The sequence below is a fragment of the Haemaphysalis longicornis genome, unplaced genomic scaffold (assembly GCF_048455015.1).
Source record: "Haemaphysalis longicornis isolate Haplotype H1 unplaced genomic scaffold, Haemaphysalis longicornis Haplotype H1 scaffold_8, whole genome shotgun sequence".
Taxonomy (NCBI): Eukaryota; Metazoa; Arthropoda; class Arachnida; order Ixodida; family Ixodidae; genus Haemaphysalis; species Haemaphysalis longicornis.
In genome coordinates, this window is record NW_027526445.1 from 185,533,166 (window position 1) to 185,558,792 (window position 25,627).

Sequence of the window (25,627 nt, forward strand, 5' to 3'; positions counted from 1 at the left end):
GAAGCAGGCGCCGTTGCGGTTTCGGATGTTAATGTCGCCACAATTACAAAACACAAGACAAATAAAAAATTCGGAGATACGCCCAATACTGCTTACTAATTGGAATTCGAAAGCATTACATTTTACTGCGAAATATGCGATACCACCATGTTTAATAATAGGCCTCTCGTAAATACCTCGTCTTCTTGTGCGACAATTTCTTCGTCACCAGAGGTATATATGATGTGTGTGTTTGTCACGCAATCTGCATGTGGTATCTGCTGCGGCGGTTTTGCGTGGTGGTGGCTTTAGCTAACGCGAGCCTGTGCTTTTCATCTTGCCTCACGGCACTTTTTTGTTCTCTAGTATTTTCTGGGGCGTGCTTGCGTGGGTGGCCATTTTTCACATGTGCCGCTCATGTAGCCACTTCAAAGTCTATTGGAGTAGATACACAGCGTACCCCCAAAAAATTGGAGTGGTGTGATTGGGTCCTGTTCTTGCCGTCCTCATGATCTTTTTCCCCTTGGCGTCGTTTTTTTTTCTGTAACTATGAGTGGACGGTTTGGCCGGTCGCCCTTGTTAGCCCATTATCGCAATCAACAGACCACTTCGCCCAGTACAGGACGAAGGACTCTTCCATCAACCTCCAATCACCCCTGCTCCGCGCAACTAAAATGCATTCTTTGCCTCTGAAATTCATCATTTTGTCCTTCCATCGAGAATTGGTTTTCCTTTTTTCAAAACGCGTATTGCAGCATCCACTTTGTTACCCTGCTGGTCCACCGGTTGTCAATTTGCCTCACTGCGTGGCGACCCCAAGTCCAATTCTTTTTCTTTGTTTGAACTATGATATCCTCTACTCTAGTTCGTTCTCTGATCCAGGTAGCCGGTATCCTGTGTTTAAGTGAAAATCCGATAATTCTTTGTTCCATGGCCCGCTGAGCCGACCCACGTTTGCTTTCAGTTTGTGCAGTAAGGGGCTATGTTTCCATTCCATCTGTCATCCCCAGGAGGACGCATCAGTTGTATATTCTCCTTTTCAGTGATAGAGGTAACTTACTTTTCATTATTTGTGAGTATTTACCGAGAGCACCCCATCCCATCCGTATTTATTTACCTCAGTCAGGTCATTACAGATGACGTGACCGAGGTAGTTAAAATTATCTGTGGTTTATAGTGTTCCATTAAATTTGTGACCAGGGTGCTTTCGACATGTTTATTCGTCATTACTTCAGATTTATAATCTAGTTGATACGTTTTCCACGGGAACCGGAAAATAAAACGTATTAAATGAAAATAGTTTTTACAAAATAGGTTAATAAAGGTGAAAGTATGCATACTCCTTCAGCAAATCGCTTTCATTGAGCAACATTGAAGTAGCTGGTCAATTTCACGGCGCTTTCTTCTTTTCAACATCCAGGAGTGAATTCTTCTCAAAAGAGAAAAAAAGAAGCTGCCGGTATTCTTTGCTTCGCAAGACCCTGTTCCGTACGGCAATCCGTGTTGTTCAATTCAGCCGCTGGGTGCTTCGAAGATTTGTGACTTTTCTTTGGAGCACTTACCCGTCGACGTTCAATCCAGCCTCCCTAACTTTCTTGAACAATGCTCATGTAAGCTGGACGTCTTCCATTAGCTGATGCTTCGCCAGTCGCGTTTGTTTTGCATCGGGGCTGAAAACTTGCAGCTTCTTTCGAAGTTCCTCTTTCTGACCTACAATAGTGTTGACCGTTGACACTGACAAACTGAGGTAGCGTGCCACGTCCACGTGCTTCCTGTTTGGGTCCTTTCGAATTAGCGGACGATTTCCACTTTTAGGGGCGAAGCACCTTAAGGCCGAGGCTTCTCCGTCCGCCGTCCGTGCTCACGGCACAGCACCGTGTCAATCGAAACATCTGTGAAGAAAAGGTTCGCAAATGGTTAACAAAAACAAAATAAAAGATTCGCAAAAGGTTAGAGAGAGACGGAGACAGAGAGAGACGCACAGCACCATGTAAATCGAAACATCTGTGAACAACAGGTTCACAAAAGGTTAACAAGAACGAAATAAAAGGCTCACAAAAGGGTAGAGAGAGAGAGAGAGAGCGAGAGAGAGACGCACAGCACCGTGTAAATCGAAACATCTGTGAACAACAGGTTCACAAAAGGTTAACAAGAACAAAATGAAAGGGTCACAAAAGGGTAGAGAGAGAGAGAGAGAGCGAGAGAGAGACGCACAGCACCGTGTAAATCGAGACATCTGTGAACAAAAGGTTCACAAAAGGTTAACAAGAACAAAATGAAAGGGTCACAAATTGTTAGCAAGAGAGAGAGAGAGAGAGGGAGAGAGAGAAAGGGAGAGAGAGAGAGAGTGCTCCTGGAGAGCCCTACTGCGCATGCGGCAGGAGCATTGGATTGGATTGGATTGGATTGAATTGGATTGGATTGAATTAAATTGAATTATATTGGATTAGACTGGAAATCGTTTTAGCAGCAGTAAGCACTCTCCCGGGTGATTTACGATAAAAATGGTCCCCAGTGTTTCGCCCACTCGTCATATTCACTTCGTGGAGATGCTTGAACTTTTTTATCTTAAAGCTTCATTTCAAGAACATTGTCACAAGCCTGGAGGCGCCATCGCGCACAACAACAAGGCAGCCAGAGGAGAACAAACAAAACAGCCTCCGAACCAGAGGCTGTGCTCCCAACCACCTATCACAGCAAAAAGGCGTAAAGAAAAAAAAACAGCGTGGGAAGCTTGAAGAGTGGCTAGAAGTCCGGAAGGAAAGTCACAGCCTGCCGAAGCATTGCGCATCGGCTGAAGTATCACCATCATTGGACCTAGCCACGCCTGCATGACTGTGATGTTTCCGCCGCAAAATGTCCGCTGCAGCGGCCTCAGCGGCTCTCCAACGTGCAGACCATGGCTTGTTGCAAAGCGGCTTGAGCTAGTATACCACCGAAATAGAAACGTTAGATTTCTAGAAATTTCGGTCAAGATTCCCTTTGACGGTTATATTATCCAATTTTCGGAAAAAATGTGACCGTATTAAGCACGCGAAAAGGAATTATATTTCCAAGAGACGTCGGCAGGGAATGAAGATAAAAAACATATTATGCCGAGTCGCATCGAGATTCTAATGTATTAACAGCGGAGCTGTTGTACAACACATCAGTTGCAGGAAAAAAATACCAAGAAAACGCGTAGCGCTCATGAACGCGTGCTTTCCACGACAGCCTAGCGTTCCCGGCGCGCGCAGTGGCTTTAGCACAAGAAGAACTGGCAAAAACTATGACGAGGAAAAAATGGGAGCGCGTGCCTCACTGCGAACGCGGTGTCCCCGGATCGCTCAGTGGCTTTAGCAAAAAAAAAGGCTCAAATACACGCTTTGAATGTGGTTGGAAAGCAAAGCTTTAAACGACTCCCACAACAATTGCACATGCGACGTCACTTGAATGTACATACGTGACTCTATAAAGAGTGAAACCAGGGATTCTGCCACACTTTACCAGGAATTCCCAGGGGCGGCGTCCCGAACGCAGCAGCAGCGTCGGCCATGGCCGGGCTAGAGCGGCGGACGCCGCCGCTGTAGCCCGGACTTGAGTCGGGAGAAAGAAAACGGAGAGGACCGCCTTTCGAAGGGTGAGACTAGCTTGGGGCTACACAACCGCGCGATACAAGCGCAGACACCGAAACAATTCGGCATGTGAGCTTAGTGATTCCCATTTATACCGATTTAAACTAGCTAGTTTAGGAAGGTTGAAAATTTCGGTAAAGCTGAGGAACTCTTATAATCGCTATTTATCAGAACCAGTTGCTCCTTTCGCCGTTTGCAATACCTCTTGAAACACAACCGCATTGGTATTCACCAATTTAGAAAACGGGGTCCCATTCTCGGCAAGCGGTGCGCAAAACGTAGCGTTTCTCTAGCTGCCAGATGTCTGTATGTGGTTTGACCATTTTGTTTTCGCTTACTGCAAACCAATCCTTAACGTATCTTTCACATACGACCACTTAATTCTGTCGGGTCCGGCTTACCAGTAGGTGCTGTCGAAAAAAATTCCCCCGCATTTCCCCGAGGGGGAGAATGTGAAAGTGCGAATGCACGGTTGTCGGCCCGCTTGCGGCGCTTGCGCTCGGCCCCCGCAGCCCACCGCCTCGCCGCCTTCTCTTCCATCTCTTCCATCGGGTTTGTAGTATCACGTGTACACCACGCAGTTATCAAGCCGCTATAACGCCGCTGAGTCGCCAACGCACGCCGCTGACGACGTAGTTTGAATGCGTTAAAGATATAAGGCGCGTCTAACACTGATATCACCGTCGCGTCCGTGGCTTGGTCGGTAGCGCGTCGCGCTGCGGCCCGCAAAGTCCTCGGATCGAAACCTGGCGCCGGATGCTGTTTCTTCTTTAAAGAGCACTGCGGACGCCGCCGCCGCCGACGCCGGCGGTGGATGGTTTGGGGTCGCTTATAAAGAGCATTCGCTCTTAAAAGGTAATCAAGCCCTGCGAAGTAAGCACGCGTGGACGCGAATCTGCGCCAAAACAGGCCCAACACCGTCGCTAAAGCAGACGACTAAGCCGACGGAAGGGTACCGCCGACGCGTCCGCAGGGGCGAGCATGGGGAACGCGGGGTAATAGCGCCCTATCCCTGCGCCATCTGCACTGTGCTCCGCGAGTGAAAAGCGCCCTCCGCCTCCCAAGCCGGGTTGGGAGTTTCTTGTCCCGCATACCACGGAAGAACAGTTGGCTGGTAAAAGTAGAAAGATTTGCTTTAAAAACCTCCAGCGCTTTTATCAAGCGCTACCGCGCATGTATGGCCTGGTAGGAGCAACACGACGATATTGATGCCTATGATTATGACTACCACTAGCACAGTGCAAAACAATGACAGAACATGTAAATACACAATTTCAAACCTGTACAAACGCGGAGTGATATGTCCTTCAGTGCTCACGTATAAAGAAATCATGCAGCTTCGGTATGGTTCAGGCCATGCGCGACTTAGTGCGAGCTTTGCCAGTTGAGCTGGTGGAAGTCCACAATGCTGAGGGTGACTTTGCGCCCACCACTCACCACGAAGACGACGACCTCTTCGACGCATACGACGACTATTACTAGCACCACAACTATGCAAATAAACAATAATACTGAAGCCTAAATATGTGTCCGGCAGTGCTCACCTGCAACAGATTCGCCATTCGAGTCTTGCGCGTGAGTGCTAGATTCCATGAACTTTCTCATGATGATTTTTAGCCCTACGGCCTTGTTTTCAAAATTTAGTCCCTAAAGCATTTTAAAGTAAAGCTTTCTGCCTCTACCAGCCAACGGTTCTTTCGTAGCGTGCGGGACCAGAAACTCCCAACGCGGCTGGGGAGGCGGAGGGCGCCTTTCACTCACGGAGCACAGTGTAGATGGAGCGGCGATAGGGCGCTATTACCCAGCGTCGCATGGGCAATTGTTGTGGGAGTAGTTTAAAGCTTTGCTTTCCGACCACCTTCACAGCGTGGATTGGAGCCAATTTATTTAGGTGTTGTGCAGACTCGCTTAGCAAGACTCTGTCGTCTGCAATCCTCATATGGCTCAAGTATTTCCTGTGTATTCGATATCCTGTGTTTTCCCAGTCAAGCTTCCTGAATACCCCCTCTAGGCAAGCTGCGAACCATTCTGGCGAGATGGCATTACCCTGTCTTACTCCCTTTCGGATCGGGAATTTGTCGCTTGGCTTGTGGAGGGTTATCCTGCCCCTACATCCGTTATATATGTCGTCTAGGAGTCCTGTGTAGGTCTCCTCTATCCCCTGGTCTTTCAATGGCTTTTCAGACGCTTCAATCAGACGCTTTTGCGGAGTCTATAAATTCAATTTAAATCTCTTTATTGTAGTCTTCGGGCATACCTCGGCGAAACTGGAAGTCACTCACACGCACTTACTCGCATTCACTGAAAAAATATATTTTTGCTCGGGCAATCACTCGCGCTCAAGCTCACCTCTAATCCTCAAGACGTGCACTCACTCGCGCTCACGCTCACCCCTCTTCGTCTCCCCTCGCTTTTACTTGCGCTCACGCTTAGCACTCACTCTCAGCATTGAAACTCACTCGCGCTCACACCTGGGGTGACAACTTGCACCCACTCGCGCTCACGCTCACCACTCGTCGTCAGCACTCGCACTCACTCACGCTCATGCTCACCACTCGCGAGCACCTCTTAAACTCACTCGTGCTCACGATCACTACCCGGCCTTACCAGTCGCAATAATTTTCAATCGCGCTCGCCACTTACACTCACTCGCACTCGCGCTCCCAACTTGCGCTCACTCATATTCGCACTCACCACTCGCATTGTGCGCTCACACTCACTGCTCTCATTGTCCGGTCACACCAGCTCACAATTTCACAACTCCCACTAACATTTATTCGCACTCCCGCTCATTTTGCTTATTTCTTTACAGCAGGGGAGTTTCAAGACGCATTAGGTTTTTAAACCACATAATTCATTCCATTTTGTGAAAAACTGAAATGTTCAATGTGGCCCCATTGACCAGTACCCTGTAAACAGAAATTAACTGCCGGGGAGCGTCACGTGCGACCTTTTTTGTTTTTTTTTTAATTCCCCTTTACGACATCAACAACCACCTCTAAACGCCTAAGCGTATTTATAGGGGTGACTCTGGTAATAAGTCCTTTTCATAGGCGGCGGCGTCCCCTTAATTCGCTAAATCGTGATGTCTTGAACTAATAAACCTTTAACGAAGGAGCAGAAACTCTTTTTTTAAGACATAGTAGACCCAAGCAGGGCGTGGATTAAATCGAATGGTCCGATGCGTGGTGTTTTAGGTTGGAGAACAAAATACTGCGGTTGCATGAATGTCGGGTCGATGCCTGAGACTCCTTTCCGATTCCAAAAGTGGTAGCGATGAGTATTTTAATAGTTTCGATTGAAAAGCTCTGAATATGGACAAACACGAGCGCGAGCACACACAATCACGTAACTTCCTGTTGCTTTGGAAAGGGCGATAGTGACGACAACACGTCATCTCACAGGTAGCGTCAACGCGTGCACACGCCTCGCACCGCAACTGAAAAAACACTGTTCTCTCTCTCTCTCTCTCAGTTACTCACCCACTCAGTCACTCACAAATTACGTTATGCAATGGCCGCGAATGCGAGCAGTTCGGCACACCATATAGTGCGGGGCACAATGACGTATACCAGCACCGGTCTGTACCTCTCTGCTAGTCAGTTACCCACCAGCATGCTCACAACGAAGTACATGTGGGGAAAAAAATGTGAGGAACACGAGACTGTATAGCTATTTTCAGCGAGCTAGATTAACAAGAATGGTGGGGACTACAAAGTTTTGGCTAACCACAACGCGAAATGCAAAAATAAAACAGCGCTAGCAATTTCACCCCAATAAGTACAGCTCTCTGACGACCGTGTACGGACAGAGTGAAAACGCATAATGCGAGAGGCCGTGTCTCAATATCAAAAATTGCATGCGACTTCACAACCGTAATGGTAAATGACCGTCGATGGCAACATATCAGCGGGAGAAGCGCGTATTTCAGCCTTCGCAATCTGAAGACATTGTCACGTAGCCAAAGACAACGCAGTTGCTTTGAAGGAATGAATGAATGAAACAAATCTTTATTAAAAACAACAAATGCTGTTGTTAGGGCACCCGCCCGGTGGAGGGTATCCCTAGTCCGGAATCCCCTGGCTGCGGCTGGCTGCGCGGGCCCTTTGCACCAGGTCAAGCTGGAACGTAGCGTCCTTGCTGGTCAACCGCGCCATCCACTGTTGTATGGAGGGGTTGAGGACTGGTTGCACGTCCGGTGTCATTTGACACTCCCATAACTGATGGTATAGGGTACCGAGTGCTGAGCAGTAGATGCAGGTGGCTGGAGTGTCTGTCGGATAAATGGCATGAAGAAGGGTACGGTGTGGATACGTGTTAGTTTGAAGTTGTCTGAACTTTGTTGCTTCATCCCTTGTGAGTTGGTGGTGTGGAATGGCGAAAATTTGCCGTTTGTGTCGGCAGTCCACCAAGATATCTGTGTAGCGCAAGAGAGGTTGCGGGTTAGGTGGAAGAGGTGGTGACTGCCCCGTGAGAGAAACGCATCACAAGGCAACATTAACAAGCTGGTTTTATTGCAAAAGAAGGCCATCCGCCGCATTGCAAACGCTTCTTATGACGCGCACACGGAGGAGTTATTCCAAGCGCTAAACGTGCTTCCCCTGCAACACACTTGTCAGTTTAATCTAATTATGAAATACACGCACAGTTTAAAATGCAAAAATGAACTTTGTAATCTCGGGACGCCTTATGAATACCAATATAATGTTAGGAACATACACCCATGGTTAATACCTTTTTGTCGTAAAAACCATGGTTTCGATAGACTAGAGCACTGCATGTCCACTTCCTTAGGACACCTTCAACGCCAGGAAATCCACTTGTGCACTATTACTAAATAAGAGTTAAAAAGATGTCTTATCCTGAATAATAAGTAATTACGCCTTTTTTTACAAATTGAATGTTTATGTAGTATCTCCTGTTCAATGCTCATGACTTAAATTACCCCATCTATGTTAGTGAAAGAATTTCGTTGATCCCTTGTTGTAATACGTGTATATTTAGTGAAAAAAAATTTATTTCTCGTTCCCAGTATGTACACTTTCTCGGTATATGTGAAATGTGAACTAGGTAAGATTATTCTATCATACGTATGCTCCTCTACATTTTTAACATGAATTTGTTTCTTGTGTTTTTATGAATGTATATGACAATGCAACACGTTGCCCACGTGTATTTTTATGCTTTTTTAAATCTTTGCTTGTTTTCCTCGGTGCCAAGAAATGGGTAGAAACCCCGTCAAGCTACTTTGGTGTAGCTTTTTGTTCCTGTCCAAGCATTTCTTCTACTCTGTTTGTGTAACAGGAAAAATGTGAAAATAAAGTTAAAAGTTTAAAGTTGGCTTTTTACAAAGCCTGCAGTCGTGTTCCCCCGGGAAAAACATCCCGCTTTTATGTAACCATGTTAAAACTGGCAATGTCTGCGTGTGTAACTTAAAAAAGAAAGTTTTCACCCCACCTGCTACTGGCATACGCTTAACTCTTTTAAGGACGCTGTTAGCCTGACCTCCGACGTAAAGGTTTCTGTACATAGGCTCCGGGCATAAAAGTTCAATAACATCGCAATACAGACGCTTGGGCGTAACCTGTGCCAAGTAGCCTAATGTAAACCGTGCATTCAAAAACCGGTAAGAAGGCACAACTTCACGTAAGTACCCACTGACAGCGTATCCTTGGACACCTTTTGTTGGCACAATAAAATCTAGAAATGAAGAGTACAACCTAACCCGAATAAATGTTTGCAGAAATGGGTCACGCTGATCGCGTAGAAAAAAAACGTTGACGCCAACTGTTTTACAAACATATTATGCAGTACCAGGCCCCCACCTTTTCACATTCGAAACAGGTTACTGCGCTTTCTTCGTTCAAAGGACAATTGCCATACAAATACAGCAAACATCCGATGAAATCCCTGAATCTTAGCTCGCGTAAAGAACAGTGCCTCACGTACGATAATTTAGCAATAAGAAGCGTTACATATGGTCGCTCTCGCGAAGATCGATGCGTGGCGGCGTGCCCATGCGTTTGTCTGCGCGTGTATTTCTTGTTCTTTCTCCCGCCAATACATCGTAGTCTCTCGGTATTTGTCGAATGGCACTCCCAAATACTTTGCGTGCATTTTTGGCCGCCCTACGTTATCATAAACGCTGGGCGTCTCCAGACACTCACCATGCCAGATTCCATTACATTTGTCCAGGTTCACACTACTGCCCAACGGCTGGTGCCGAACACTTCGCAAAACGGCTGGTGCAGCGAGCCCAAGAAGCCCGACGAACTCAAGGGGTGCTGGAATGAGCACTCTTCCCCAGGGCTGACAATTTTAGATACGCGTTTATTCCTCCTCCTCCTCTCTTACCACAGATAAGGTGTTCGTTACATTTACCCGACTGTTACAAAATACGGCCACGTCGTCTGCATACGCGAGTACTACTCCTTCGGTTGCTTCTAAAACAAACCCACTGATTTTGCTACTTTGAATTATCTTTTTGCATAGTGGTTCCAGGTAAAGTGCAAAGAGGGTAACATTGGGCATCTTTGGCGAACTGATGCATTTATGTTTATTCTTTCAGTTATCTCTTTATTAATACATTGGTAGAACGATTTTTGTGTGGCTTCTTTTGTATGCCAACCGCGTGAGCGAAACCGAACGGGTTGTGTTGCGACCGGGTGGGCCGCCCCGAGCCGAGCTCCGTCGCCTCCGACATACATGTGGTAGCGTGCTGTGAAGAGCGGCCAGCTGCTGTTGCAACTGTGAAGAAGTCCAGAAGCCGTGGGCTAACATAACTGTTTACTTCATAGCGAGAGGTGAGCCGAAGCCAAAGAACAATGCCCCGACGGACGAGGTAACAGTACAGGACTCGATCAGAGTGACAGCATGGATTCACTGCTCAAACAGGAATGATGTACAGCACTTGGGCGGCTCGTATTTATACCCAAAAGCGCAACGGTCAAAACAGCGTTCCCTCTAGATTTGTGCACACGCTACGAACGTCACAGGCACACACAACGCTTTTTCCAGAGTTCGTGAGCAGTAGGTAGCATCGACGCACGCTGAGCCCGAGAAAGGGGAGAGAGGAGGACTCCGCTGCGATCGCGGGGCCTCTGTGTCCTTGAAGCGCGTCGGCATGCCATCGAAGTTTGAAACGGAGACCCAGGCTTGTCCAGGCATGAAAACGTGAGTCACCGACACGGTGGGGCTCGTCTGCAAGGCACACGTAGTGGCTTCGCCGCAGAGCCGAGGAGTGCTGAAAGAAAGCCCGTCGGCGGGCCCTTACGTAACAGTTGTCAACGGATCGTTTGGTGAAGTCACAGTGCGCTACAGCGAAAGGAGCATGATTTGCGGATCAGAAGCAGTCTTGTGGGTGTGCCTGGCGAGCGACTTCCTGCTGACGGGTCGCTTAGGCAAAGGTGCGACCACATCGATCCTGCTCCGTGGCGTGTACGCCAAACGCTTGCGTTGCGACGAGCTCAGGTTGTGGAACGCCGCGGCGGCGGACGGGTACAGACACAGAAGCTTCCACTGCTACACGCTGCCCTATCGAGGCGCCAACCATCGGTACTCATTAGCGTCATGACGCACTACTTCGCTTCTCCTCTCCCAGACGGCAGTACTACCTGAATGGGCAAGTTAGAAGGAAGGACATAAGGCGCGTTCGTACAGCTACCCGGTCCTGACTTCGTGGCTCCGTCGGTAGAAAGTTTCACACCTCCTGTTGCGGCCACAGTGATCGTGGGCTCGAAGCCTAGCGCCGCCTCGCCAAAGGAACTTTTTCTGGTGCTGTCATTTCCGTGACGGATTGTTTGTGCACCCCCACATGAAACACTTTGGTGTTAAAAAAAAAAAAAAAAAAATTACCACGCGTTGATGCTGCCCACATGAGCTACGTTCGTGAAGTAGCCCAGGTAACGTGACCTATGTCGCGGCTAATAGTTGCTATGCGTCTCGCGATTTTGCGACTTCGGTAGCTGTGAGCAGCCCGAAACCTTGCCTATTAATTTGTTTACTTGCGTTTATTTCCAGCGGCTGGCCGCGCCCAACTGTCTTATGTTATGTGCTACATGAACTGTGTGCTTACTTTATTTGTATGCCGCTTCAACACTCTCGTTTCGGTATAAAGATGTTGCTTCGCGGTCACTGTCGTAGACTATCCTTGTTTAATATGAAATGTTTTCTATGTAAATCGATGTTTCCAGTAAAGAGAGCGCTATATATACATACGTACAGAGGAAACGCTGTGACATTCGATTCGGCTGCTTTGGTCAGTGCACTGTCACTCTGTGACTACTTCTTCGACGCTTGTATTTTCTTTGGTTTCTTGGAGCAGGGGAAGTTCGTTCTAATAAATGTTAATTCATACCCAAACTTCGCTTGTTTGTTCACGGCGTGACGTAAACGGCGTGACGTAAACGGCGTGACGTAAACGTAACAGGACGCAGAAAGGAGTACACAGGACCCAGCGCTTGTCCTGTGTACTCCTTTCTGCGTCCTGTTACGTTTGCGCCTGGTTTCATTCAAGAAGGTATATATATTGTGAGCGTCCTTTGCCACACTGCCAGCGGTGGTCACGAAGAGCATTCTGCGGGACAATTCTCGGACTTCATAATCCCGGTATATAATCCTCATTCATCACCGTGTGCTGAGAGTTCTCTCGCGAAAGTGTTACAACAAGCGCCTCTCCGGACCCCGGTCTCTCAAATTGTGGACGGTGCGTCTTGATCTCGCTGTGTACCTTTCATTCGCACCCCTGGAGCTCTGCTCGGGCTCGGGTCGCCGCCTGGCGAGAAGAACACGTCTCTTTTTGTCAGTATATGTGTACTTGTTCTGTGCGCGTTTGCATGGATTGTTCGCACGTTGAATTCATTCTGAAGTAAGTGTAAGTTGCTAGTCCAAGGTGGGTCTCGTCTCTTCTCGCCTTGTATTTGCGTATTCTTTAGCTGGTTTTTTCCAAACTCTAATATGAACCAACTGGCCCAGCAAGCTGCACTACTTTATTACAAGCAGCGTCACTCCTGATCAAAGCGTTTTTGTTCTGATTTATTGTTTGTACTTTATGACATACTTGTAGTCTTGTAGCCTAAAAACGTAATTATTCGGCAGAGAAAGCTCGTCATATATAAGCGACTTGAAGGGGACTTTGAATGCTGTTCTAATGAAACTTTTTTGTAGGATGTATATTTTTGTAGACATGTATACGTTATAGTGCCCACTAACGAAAAAAATGGGAAAGAAGCAAACAATAGGACATTATGAAGAAATAATTTTATTTTGACGGCTAAAATAAATTTATGTCGACACGTAATGCCCACAGGTTAAAATATACGCTTAAATTTAACCTTCACCCGCTCGTCTCAAGATGCACTTATAAAAGTGCATACCTAATATAGAAATGCTATTGAAATTGCCATTTTTTGTGTTTTTGTGCTTGTGAACAGGATATATTGTCCCTCTGAAAAGTGTTCCTCTCATTCTATCTACCTGAGTTTCAAAAGATTGAATGCGAGCCACTCCAGTACGCTTTCTAGGAACCCTCCAGTTGTCTAGAACGTAAGACCCAATTGTCTATAATCTTGGGCCGATAGAAACTCGCATCATCAGCATACGAAACTTGCTTAGTATCATTAGTTATTTAATCTCTCAATCTAATTATTACGGTACATACTATCTGCCCAAACTATATAAACGATTATCTGTTTAACTAGGGCAAATTAGTGGCTCCCTATTTTGCTTACGCGATTCAAGGTGTACAAGACAGAATGTGCTCCACTGTTATTTTTGAATCTCATTTTCTTATTAGGAGAGTACTAAAGGTTTCAGCGTTCAAAATAATTTTTACTGTTGAAGGGGCGGCAAATTCTTTGCATCACCCACGTATAAAAACAGGTGTGCTTAGTGGGCAGCAAGGAAATAATGATGGTCTCGCCTGCCAATGGTATACCGCAAAAGCGTGTTTCAAATCTTCATCTCTTTCACACACAACCTGTTTTCCTAACTGACGCGTTATTGCTGCACAATCGATATATTACTGCGGCAGTTCTAAAAAAAGACTTCTTGTATCACTAGGGGCTAGAAGAAGAGCTGTCTGCACCAGGCAAGGAGGCTGCAAGCGAGATGAATGGACCTGAGTACAAGCACCCACCTTGCTTACCTGACATCACGAATTCTTCTTTCGAAGAGATTATCAACATTCTTCGCGAAATCGGAGGCCGAAGTGACGACGGGATGATAAAGGTGGACGCAGAGTACCTCAGAGACTGTCTCGGAGAGGAAAAGGCGAAGAAACTCGTGAAATACTTCAACAAGAACGGTAAGAAAACCAATGTAATCTTTATTAGTACCGTAATGAACAGTTAAAGGATAAAACAAAGCACTAAAGAAATGACAAAAACAAAGAGAAACAAATACAATAGGTTTTCTGGGTCTTGGATGAGAACAGTGTGATAACTTCTTCACTAGGAGAGAATGGTACCTCTCTCACAGATGCTACGGAGCTCAGTGGCTAAGGCGTTGCGCGGCTAAGCACAATGTCGCGGGTTCGATCCCCGGCCGCGGCGGCCACTTTTCTGATGGAGTCGAAAAGCAAAAACGCCCTTGTGTATGAAATTTCAGCGAACGTTAAAGATCCCCAGGTGGTCAAAATTAATCCGTAGCCCTACACTACGGCGCGCCTCACCGCCTGCGTTGCATCGGCGCATTAAACCCTAGAATCCATCCAGATACTATGAAAAAGGTTAATAAGGGAAATTTACATGTCTGCACTAAGGTTCCTCCGGATTTTGTGCGCAAGGTTATCCTCGCCTGGTGTTGTGAACAATAAAACCCACAGTACTGAAAGTAATTCAGTTTGCAAAAGCTCTAAACCGCATAAGTTGGAGATCTTGAAAACCTGATAAACATTCTAGAGTCTGTGGTAGAAAAACGCTCGGGGAGCTTGTTTGAACGATGGCCTGCACTGTTTATGTATATGTAAGGTGGGTATAAAGATTGGTAGGGCGTTAGGAAATTGTCTGTGGTAAGTCCTTGCCAGAGTAAGGGTCTGGCTATTCTGTGTTAGTATTTGGACCTAGTCATAAGACGCTTTGGTTCTGCAGTCGGCTGATACAAATAAATTATTAGCAACAGTTCAGTACTGGTGCTTCGTTAGCTAAAAACTCGAATAGGAACCAGACGCGCTATGGTCTGATGTGGCTATCAAGTGGACCACTACTTTTTAACCTATTAGTACTATCCATGCCATTCGCACATTTTTCTGCCTACTCAGTGAGTAGGTTTAAACGAGCAGTGCATATTCTGGCTTGGCTTATTGCGCCTTCAGCACGATATTAAGAGTTTACAACGGATCTAAGAGTGTACCTAACGTGTCTCTACGTAGGGAACTTTCACTTGTATTGTTTTTAAAACAGAGTGACAGCAAAGTGTCCGGATTTTTCTTGTCGTAGGAAGAGTGGATTATTCGCATAAACTAATTAATTGAGTGAGCATTGTGCAGAAATTTGTTCGCTGGGCTGATTTGTAGTTGGAAACGGTGACAGGGACTGGAGCAGAGACAGTCACAACTGTTTCCTTCAAGTGTTTTAAAGCAAAGCTTTCTACCTCTACCCCCCCAGGGTTCTTTCGCGACCGTTGGTGTCACCAGAAAACTCCAGCGAACAAATAAAAGAATTTACTGGCACCACCGGGAATCGAACCTGGAACTAACAGACTAACAAGGCGAGAGCCCGTTGTCTTACCGATTTAGCTACGAGCCCACGCGAAGACTGGGAAGACAGGTGGTGTACTCACCAAGCACATCTACGGGTTTACCCCCTGCATTCTCGATGAATGCCACGTGAAAGTGTCACGCGACCACTCACGCCCGTCTAGCGGCCCTGTGCGCACCTTTCTCATGTGCTAAGAGTTACAAAAATTAAAGCAAGCTCACACCAATGCATGGCATCTCACTTCTAGTACGCCAATGTGCTAAAGCCTGTGGCCTCCAGTGTTCACGTAAACAATCACAGATCCTTGTCGTCCGCCCTAACGCCAAACCAAGGAATACATTCAAATACTCTCTGATGGTCAGGCCATCACTCCAAGCCCCAGCATCAATATGCTGGGCCTACATCTCGAGGCTAACACCAAGAGGGACGTCTCCCTGCAGCGCCTTAAAAACAGCATTAATCAAATCCTACACATGATCAGGCGAGTTGCCACCAAGAAGCGAGGCCTAAAGGAATCCGTCACCTTTTGATTAATTCAAGCTTTTGTCCTCCCGAGAGTTACTTACGTCAACCCCTGTCTTCTTCTCGACAAGGAAGACATAGAGATGCTTTATATAATGATTAAAAAGGCGGTTGAACAGGCCATTGGTCTTCTCCTGAGTGCGTCCACACAGAGGCTGCTTAGCACGGGGCTCCACAACACGGTGGAAAAGCTGCTAGAAGGCCATCTTTCTAACCAGAAGGTCCGACTCAGAACTGCGGTGGGCAACCACATGCTTCATCAGATGGGCTGGGCAGCCCAGAATGTCACTCCGCTTATACTCCCAGACTCTTGGTAACTAAAACTAAAGATGCTTTCTTTGCTTCGAAATATGAACCCCTCACATGACGAGGGTCACCGAAAAGCACGGGCTCAAGCGCTGAACACCACCCTCGGTGGGGATCATGCAGTTATCTACACAGACGCCTCCAACCATCGAGGGCAGCAATACGCCATCATCGTGGCTACCTCCAGAACAAACCTCCTTGCGTGTACCTCGCTTAGGACCCAAGAAATGACGGTAGCAGAAGAGGCAGCCATCACCTTGGCTCCCGCTCAACCAGGGGTTCGGAGGGTAGTCATCGATTCCCAGCAAGCCTACTGGAATTACCAGTCGGGTTGGGTGTGTTGACCTACACTGCGCGTGCTAAAAAACCACTCCCCGAACGGTTCCATTCACCTCATCTGGACACCCCCTCACGCTTCAATGGAGGGCAACAAATACGCCCACCCAACAAGCCTGCGCTTTTACCTCCCGAGCTATGGAGCTGCACGAGGACAGCCACCCGCTTGTCACGTTCAGGGAGATAACCCAGCATTATCGCCTTCTGAGACAGACCGTACCTTTGCCTTACCCTGGCCTTTCCAGAGAACAACAAACTACCCTACGGCTCATACAATCCGGGCTCCTTCCCACAGCCTACGCGTCTTCATTTAATGTATCCGAATCGCTACGACGCTGAATGTAAATTTTGCTCAGAAGTAGAAACACTCCGCCCCGTAATCGGGGTGTGCGACTTTAGCCCTGAGCACCCTCCTCTCTTTCCGTCAACTACCCAACAAGAGAAATGGGAGATGCTGCTGTCCAGGCCCTCTCTACCTACCCAGCTTCAGCGGGTGGACAGAACACAGGCCGCGCGGACTGCATATGGGCCCCACAGAAGAAGGAATCACTCCCCAGGGCTGCACTCTGGGCCGTTCAGAAATCTGAACAGAAGTATTTCTTCCTCCACCTCCTTCTTTGCCGCGAATCTCGTCACCTCCGTCCGCGGAGCAGAGACGGAAAAGACAGATCGTTTAACACCGGTTGGAGTTTACTTTAGTTTTATAAAAAAAGTTTCCACTCTTGTGCTACACCAATATCACTCAACCAAACACCGTTCATGCTTCATGCATTGATTTAACCTTAACAAGAATATCTCTTTGAAGTGATAAATGGTGTGGTTAAGTGCATTTCACTTCTCTCTGGTTTTGCTATTTGTAGAGCGATGTGAGTGAATTTAAGTGTCGTCGCATGGGTAATCGTTATGGGTGCCGTTTACAGCTTTGCTTTCCAACCACATCCACGGGGTGGATTGGCGCGATTTTTTTGTTATTGTTGTGGTTGTTTGTGTCTTGGATTGACAATGCAATGTCCGCCGTTTCATTTTTTGTCCCTTTTGCTCTTTTTGATTATTGTGCTATTCAAGTGCTCGTCCTACCAGGACCACAACTGTGGTCTGCAGTATGTATTAAATAAATAAATAAACACCTACCAAACATTTTGTTAAGGCACATACCCACCAATACTAAAAAAATCGCGCCAATCCACCCCGTGGATGTGGTTGGAAAGCAAAGCTGTAAACGGCACCCATAACGATTACCCATGCGACGACACTTAAATTCACTCACATCGCTCTACAAATAGCAAAACCAGAGAGAAGTGAAATGCACTTAATCACACCATTTATCACTTCAAAGAGATATTCTTGTTAAGGTTAAATCAATGCATGAAGCATGAACGGTGTTTGGTTAAGTTATATTGGTGTAGCACAAGAGTGGAAACTTTTTTTATAAAACTAAAGTAAGCTCCAACCCGGTGTTAGACGATCTGTTTTTTCCGTCTCTGCTCCGCGGACGGAGGCGACGAGATTCGCGGCAAAGAAGGAGGAGGAGGAAGAAATACTTCTGTTCAGATTTCTGAACGGCCCAGAGTGCAGCCCTGGGGAGTGATTCCTTCTTCTGTGGGGCCATATGCAGTCCGCGCGGCCTGTTTTCTGTCCACCCGCTGAAGCTGGGTAGGTAGAGAGGGCCTGGACAGCAGCATCTCCCATTGCTCTTGTTGGGTAGTTGACGGAAAGAGAGGAGGGTGCTCAGGGCTAAAGTCGCACACCCCGATTACGGGGCGGAGTGTTCCTACTTCTGAGCAAAATTTACATTCAGCGTCGTAGCGATTCGGATACATTAAATGAAGATGCGTAGGCTGTGGGAAGGAGCCCGGATTGTATGAGCCATAGGGTAGTTTGTTGTTCTCTGGAAAGGCCAGGGTAAGGCAAAGGTACGGTCTGTCTCAGAAGGCGATAATGCTGGGTTATCTCCCTGAACGTGACAAGCGGGTGCTGTCCTCGTGCAGCTCCATAGCTCGGGAGGTAAAAGCGCAGGCTTGTTGGGTGGGCGTATTTGTTGCCCTCCATTGAAGCGTGAGGGGTTGTCCGGATGAGCTGAATGGAACCGTTCGGGGAGTGGTTTTTTAGCACGCGCAGTGTAGGTCAACACACCCAACCCGACTGGTAATTCCAGTAGGCTTGCTGGGAATCGATGACTACCCTCCGAACCCCTGGTTGAGCGGGAGCCAAGGTGATGGCTGCCTCTTCTGCTACCGTCATTTCTTGGGTCCTAAGCGAGGTACACGCAAAGAGGTTGGTTCTGGAGGTAGCCACGATGATGGCGTATTGCTGCCCTCGATGGTTGGAGGCGTCTGTGTAGATAACTGCATGATCCCCACCGAGGGTGGTGTTCAGCGCTTGAGCCCGTGCTTTTCGGTGACCCTCGTCATGTGAGGGGTTCATATTTCGAAGCAAAGAAAGCATCTTTAGTTTTAGTTACCAAGAGTCTGGGAGTATAAGCGGAGTGACATTCTGGGCTGCCCAGCCCATCTGATGAAGCATGTGGTTGCCCACCGCAGTTCTGAGTCGGACCTTCTGGTTAGAAAGATGGCCTTCTAGCAGCTCTTCCACCGTGTTGTGGAGCCCCGTGCTAAGCAGCCTCTGTGTGGACGCACTCAGGAGAAGACCAATGGCCTGTTCAACCGCCTTTTTAATCATTATATAAAGCATCTCTATGTCTTCCTTGTCGAGAAGAAGACAGGGGTTGACGTAAGTAACTCTCGGGAGGACAAAAGCTTGAATTAATCAAAAGGTGCCGGATTCCTTTAGGCCTCGCTTCTTGGTGGCAACTCGCCTGATCATGTGTAGGATTTGATTAATGCTGTTTTTGAGGCGCTGCAGGGAGACGTCCCTCTTGGTGTTAGCCTCGAGATGTAGGCCCAGCATATTGATGCTGGGGCTTGGAGTGATGGCCTGACCATCAGAGAGTATTTGAATGTATTCCTTGGTTTGGCGTTAGGGCGGACGACAAGGATCTGTGATTGTTTACGTGAACACTGGAGGCCACAGGCTTTAGCACATTGGCATACTAGAAGTGAGATGGCATGCATTGGTGTGAGCTTCCTTTAATTTTTGTAACTCTTAGCACATGAGAAAGGTGCGCACAGGGCCGCTAGACGGGCGTGAGTGGTCGCGTGACACTTTCACGTGGCATTCATCGAGAATGCAGGGGGTAAACCCGTAGATGTGCTTGGTGAGTACACCACCTGTCTTCCCAGTCTTCGCGTGGGCTCGTAGCTAAATCGGTAAGACAACGGGCTCTCGCCTTGTTAGTCTGTTAGTTCCAGGTTCGATTCCCGGTGGTGCCAGTAAATTCTTTTATTTGTTCGCTGGAGTTTTCTGGTGACACCAACGGTCGCGAAAGAACCCTGGGGGGGGGGGGGGGGGGTAGAGGTAGAAAGCTTTGCTTTAAAAACGGGGCTATACAGTATCTAATAAGTATGGCTCAGCAATAGAATTCCATTCAGCCACGGTACGCGGGAAAAATGAAAATTTGTAAGTATCAGTATGCGCTTGGTATGGTGTTAGCGATCTAGGGTGATGGTGCCGCGTGTGTTTTGTGCTCAGGGCGGATGTATACAGAGAGGGGTCGATAGCAAATTCATGGTTAGTAAGTGGGCAGAGGAAATCGAGACGAAATTTTTGTCTTCTTAACTGAAGCGTGGGCATGTTATTGGCAATCATTAATTCAGAGGGAGAATCCATGCGACGAAATTTTGAAAAAATGAACCTAACAGCTTTCCTCTGAATCTTTTCCAATTTATCGATGTTATTTTTGGTATACGGGTCCCATACTACAGCAGCATACTAAAGTTTTGGTCTAACGTATGAATGGTAGCAAAGACGTTTAACACTTGGAGGCGAATTACGAAGTTTCTGTCTCAAGAAACACAGTTTTTGAAAAGCGGAGGAGCAGATGTTGTATATGTGCAAGAGACAGGAAAGATTATTAGTGAACGTTACGCCTAAGTATTTGAAGCTGTTGACTTTGTTCACCGCGCACGATCCCAGTGTGTACTGAAATTCGAATGGAGAATTTTTACGCGTTATGCGGAGGGAAACAGTTTTCTTTGCGTTGACAACCATGCCCCATTCCTTGCACCAACTGTATATATTGTCCAAGTTTGTGTTAAGTTCTATTTGATCTTGCATGCTGGAGATTTCACGGAATAAAATACAGTCATCTGCAAACAGCCGGACATGAGTGGTGGGTGTAACTACAGTGACGATATCATTGATGTATAAAAGAAAAAGCAACGGCCCCAGAACACTACCTTGAGGCACTCCGGATGTGACAGGAAGACAGCTGCAGGCATGACCATCAATCAAAACATGCTGCTCTCTATTCATCAAATACCTAGACACCCACGCTACAAAACTTTCCGGAAGATTTATATTTTTTTAATTTTTGCTGTCGCTTTTAGAGTAGTTGCTTATAGAAATGGGAAAACACAGGACGTTGAGGAGAAAAAAGGGGCTGTAAAGAAAAGCGCGCGCAAATTCTCTACCCTGAGGTAGCGTGGATGAATCACCCCATTGTAGGACAATTGGAGTCACCGATGATAATATAGTCCTTGGAGAAGTACAAAAATGAGCGCAATTTACTGATTGCGTTTATTAAATGAAGAGGTTCGTAGACCAAGGCAGTTTGGGATAATAAGAAGGGATAGTTGGGCTGCAAGTCTATTGCAAAAAGTCCGACATTCTGCGGATGGGGTTATACGAAAAGGACTGAGAGTTACTGGTGAGGGCGGATCAGGTTTGACAAAAATTCAAGGAGGTCGCGAAAGGGAATTGTTGAAATAACGACGAAGTTGTGATTTTTTGGCAAAGCAAACGCTGAGTCAAAGCACACAACGCATGCGAAATTATCAATAACTTTGAAAGTGATGCTCAAGGCGTCATGAAGACAAAAGCCATCATTCTAAAGCGTTCAGGTAGATTGAATTAGCTAACACCGATGAAGAAACACAGTAAGACAATGCCACGAACAAATTCAGAACATTCCTGAATGGTAATATTGGATCATACAGTCATTTGGGCTTTAGGGTGCTTCTGAATATAAGCAACTATAAGCACATGTAGTACGGTGATGTTCTTTACAGTGCTCGTAAGCGGGTTCCTGTTCTTTTTTCGTCAAGAAGTGTCAGAATGAGGGATCTCGAGTGCTGTGCGTGAGCTGTTTTGGTAATATGCATGATTGCGAGAAAAGAAGGTCCTCAAACCGCTGGTGTGATGCATGTGTAGCACCGCACGGTACCGTAGGCGTAGGATATACATAGCATCGGAGGATAATATAAGGGCCTTATTATGCTAGCTAATATATATTTCGAGGGATTTAAGGTTCCTCTGGAGGCCATGATAATCCTACTACCAGATTAAAACAGGTTTCTGCGAGCACGTGCGTTATCGAGACACTAGAGCTCCGGGAGTGTGGCCTTGCTTTAGATAACACGCACGTTTAACAGGGGGGTGTAGGAGGCACTGATTGATTCTTTTAAGACTTCGACACAGCGTTCAAGAGAAACGACTTCGGCGCTGGTGTAGAGGAAGAAGTGCGGGTGCAGCATGTTTGTTATTCGAAATTATGAAGCAAACAAGTGCAGACACATCATGAAGCTGTGCCGCTGCAGGATTATACGTTTGTGGCGCGGGGACGAAAGAAGGCCGAAAATATCTGGTTCACTTTTAAGGGTTGTCCCCGGGTGGTGCAACTGATGGCTCCGGTTTCTTCTGATTCAGTAAGCTTTCTGTTGCGGTTATGCATATTTTGTTGGTGGTGGTTCATTCTGGCAGCAGCAGGTACGTGGTAAGGGTTGTGGTAGAGTGCAAACTGCGGTTGGCACGATTTTGCGCAGAATTGGCACATTCGCGCATTACATTCCAAGAAGTGAGGCGGCCGAAGTATACTTCTTGAGTCTCCTTGATGTTGGCTTCCAGTGAACTGGAACACTATGTACACGGATTGAGATATGAGCCTTTGAAGTTGCAGGAGCTGGTGTCGCTATGTTGCTAGAACCAATACGCCGTAAGATTGTTTTGGTGACCTAAAAGTATCAACTTGCCAGATTTTAAAGGAGTACTGACACGAAATTTCACGCTTTCAGTTTTTATGCTGTAAATAATAACTATTGGCCCAGTAATTACGAAAATCCAACCGAAAGCCGTCAGCCGCCAACACAGAATTAATTATAGCACGTTTATTGCAACCAATTTCAAATTTGGTCGCTGCACGGGAAAATGGCCGTTCGAAGGCCAGCCTGGAAGCGGGCCAGCCTTACGTTACGGTCTCACCCGTGACGTCAGGGACATTTTTTTTCCCTCCATGCGTTCGCCGCATCGTCTGCTACGATTGCACATGGACTGCACTCGCCCGCGCAGTCCACCTGTCGTCTGAATCGTCAGACTCGGATGAGTCGCTGCCACCCGACAGACGTAACAACCTTATTTGGTCAGGCGATTATGCCGGAGATGTCTTCGCCGTCGTCCGTTTTTTAATATCACTGCGACTCGAACCGGCGCAGACCGTGATAGCAACAGCTTGTCGCCACTCTTCTAATCAATCTGATCGCGAAAAAGAAGTTCCACATGCGAGAAAGTAGATATTAGTGTGTTTAAAAATTGTGCTAGGGGTTGTTATCAGCGCTGAATTTAAAAGTGGCGTTCAGATATTTGCCGCGATGGTAAGCCTACGCTGACCGGTAGCGGAGGTTCGGCACTCCGACCCAGCACTGCCGGCACCGCGGTGCGGCGAGCGGCCGAAAGATGGCGCCACCTGCGCGCTAGAATGGCGCCACCTGCGCGCTGGGGTTAGAGTTTAGCACAGCAAAGTCGGGAGTTCTAGTTTTTAATGACAACGCCCGTAATGAATCGGTATTCGTTCAAAAAGCAGCAATACCGTGGGTAACGGAATACAAATATCTGGGCATATGGTTAAACGAAGGTCAGGCGTATCTAAAAACTCATGAGGAGCATTTAAGAATGAAAGGCAGAAGAAACGCCTCTATCATGAAGCACAGAGCACTGTGGGGATATAACAGATATGAAGTAGTGAGAGGAATCTGGAAGGGAGTAATGGTACCAGCGCTCACCTTTTCAAACGCAGTAGTGTGTGTCAAATCAGCGATTCAATCAGGGCTAGAAGTAAATCAGAGGGCCGTGGGTCGATTGGCATTAGGAGCACACAGCAAAACAACAAATGAGGCAGTGCAGGGAGATATGGGATGGGCATCCTTCGAAGTGAGAGAAGCACAGAGCAAAATATGTTTTGAAAAACGACTTAGAAATCTGGATGATCAGAGATGGGCGGCCAAAGTGTTACGGTATCTTTACATGAAAAGCGTGGACACACAATGGAGGAAAAGAACCAGAAGGCTCAGGACAAAGTATATGAAACCTGAAAGTGCAGGGGAAACGACCAAGGCAATAAAAAATCAAGTGAAAGAAACAGAAACAACGACCTGGAAAAAGAGGATGGGTGCGAAGAAGTCCTTAGATATCTACACAATCGGGAAGCAGGAGATCACAAGGGAAAAATTATTCGATAATACCAAAGGGCGTGCATTGCTTTTTGAAGCCCGAGCGGGTTCCTTGCGGAAAAAAACGCTTATCTGCGAGCCGGTACAGGAAGAACTATGCGCAGGCTGCGGAAATGAGCCAGAAACCATGCGACATATTGTAACGGAGTGCAAAAGTATCCGTCCAGTCCTCAGTGATGGAGCCATCCAGCTTCCGGAAGCCCTTGGCTTTAAGGTTAGCGGAAAAGTGAACTGGACAGCAGTAGAGGTTAGTAAAAAAAGGTTAGAATGTTGGTGGGAAAAGAGCAGAGAACAATCTGGGAATACATGCGAACAAAGAAGTCAGACTAGCACAAAAATTTCGTAAAAGTATTTTCTTTTTATTTTGATATTATTTTTTTATTTATTTTGTTTGTATTTTTTGGCGAGGTGATTGTACAGGGGCGTTGCGACTAAGGCCGCTGTGCAACGCCACCCCGTTACAAAGGGGAAGCCATTAAGCATCAGCATCATCATCATCATCAAAACAGGCCGCGGCCGCGGCGGTCACCGATCGCTGAAACGGAAATTATTCCCAAAATAAGGCTCCATATGCGAAAAAGGGGATGATAGTGTGGTGAAAAGTTGTGTAAGGGATGGTCATTCGCAGTTGTACAGATACCAGCGATCAAATAGTCGCCACGTTACTAAGCCTAAAGTTCCCAACACCCAAGGTGACCCGTGCAACCCCGAGCCCGCTGGCTTGGGCGACAGTTCTTGCGGCCGCCGCCGCGCACGAACTCAGTCCACGTTTAGCGCTGCATGTTATCGCGTGGAAAATAATGCATCTTGGCGTCGTCGTCGATTTGCTCGGACAGGCTTCCACGAGCAGTACTTCGCTTACAGCGAGCTTGCCATAGCACAACTTGGGCGAGCTCGGCGACGCGCACCGCCGCGTCGCCGCGGTGCCCGTCGACATCGCGCACCACGCAGTTTTCGGCACCAGTGCAAGGGAACACCATACGCCGGCCACGAACTGAAGAGCAAAGACGTCGAACACGCACCGTTTACAAGCATTGCTCACACAGCTACGCTCACGTCTCCTGCCCGAACGAATACCACCGACAACAGCAGCGCAGGATATCGTTTCCGTCTCCGAAAACGACTAGCAGTGGGTCCGGCGGCAGCATGGAATGCACTCGCTTCAAATTCTTATGCTCTGTCTTGCAGATTGCTGCATGCACCGGAATCTACAGTGTTCTGGACGGACCATCTTTTTCAAGCAGCGTACCCTCTGGGCCGGTCAACGAATGTTTCGTCAATTCCACGTGTGGCGAAGTAGCTTGCTGGGTCACGGCGAAGAAACTTTTTGGCAACCGTAGCAGCTCGACTGAAAGTGCGCGCGCATGGTGCGATATCAGGAACAAGGCGACATCTGTGACGACACCGGAACGTATAAAGGCATCGCATCGTCCGCTGCTCTTCAGTGGGTCCGGCGGCAGCATGGAATGCACTCGCTTCAAATTCTTATGCTATGTCTTGCAGATTGCTGCATGCACCGGAATCTACAGTGTTCTGGACGGACCATCTTTTTCAAGCAGCGTACCCTCTGGGCCGGTCAACGAATGTTTCGTCAATTCCACGTGTGGCGAAGTAG

The 25,627-nt window shown here is 47.3% G+C and overlaps 1 protein-coding gene across 6 annotated transcripts in view; it reads left to right on the forward strand.

Annotated features, from left to right (window-relative positions):
* The window catches only part of LOC144148723 (uncharacterized), a 204,859-nt gene that overhangs the window by 57,963 nt on the left and 121,269 nt on the right, over window positions 1–25,627 (forward strand). For all 6 annotated transcript variants that reach the window (XM_077680246.1, XM_077680247.1, XM_077680243.1 and 3 more), the window contains one exon: window positions 13,653–13,896. In XM_077680246.1, coding sequence (XP_077536372.1) covers window positions 13,653–13,896 — 244 coding nt within the window. The remainder of the gene's footprint in view (window positions 1–13,652; window positions 13,897–25,627) is intronic.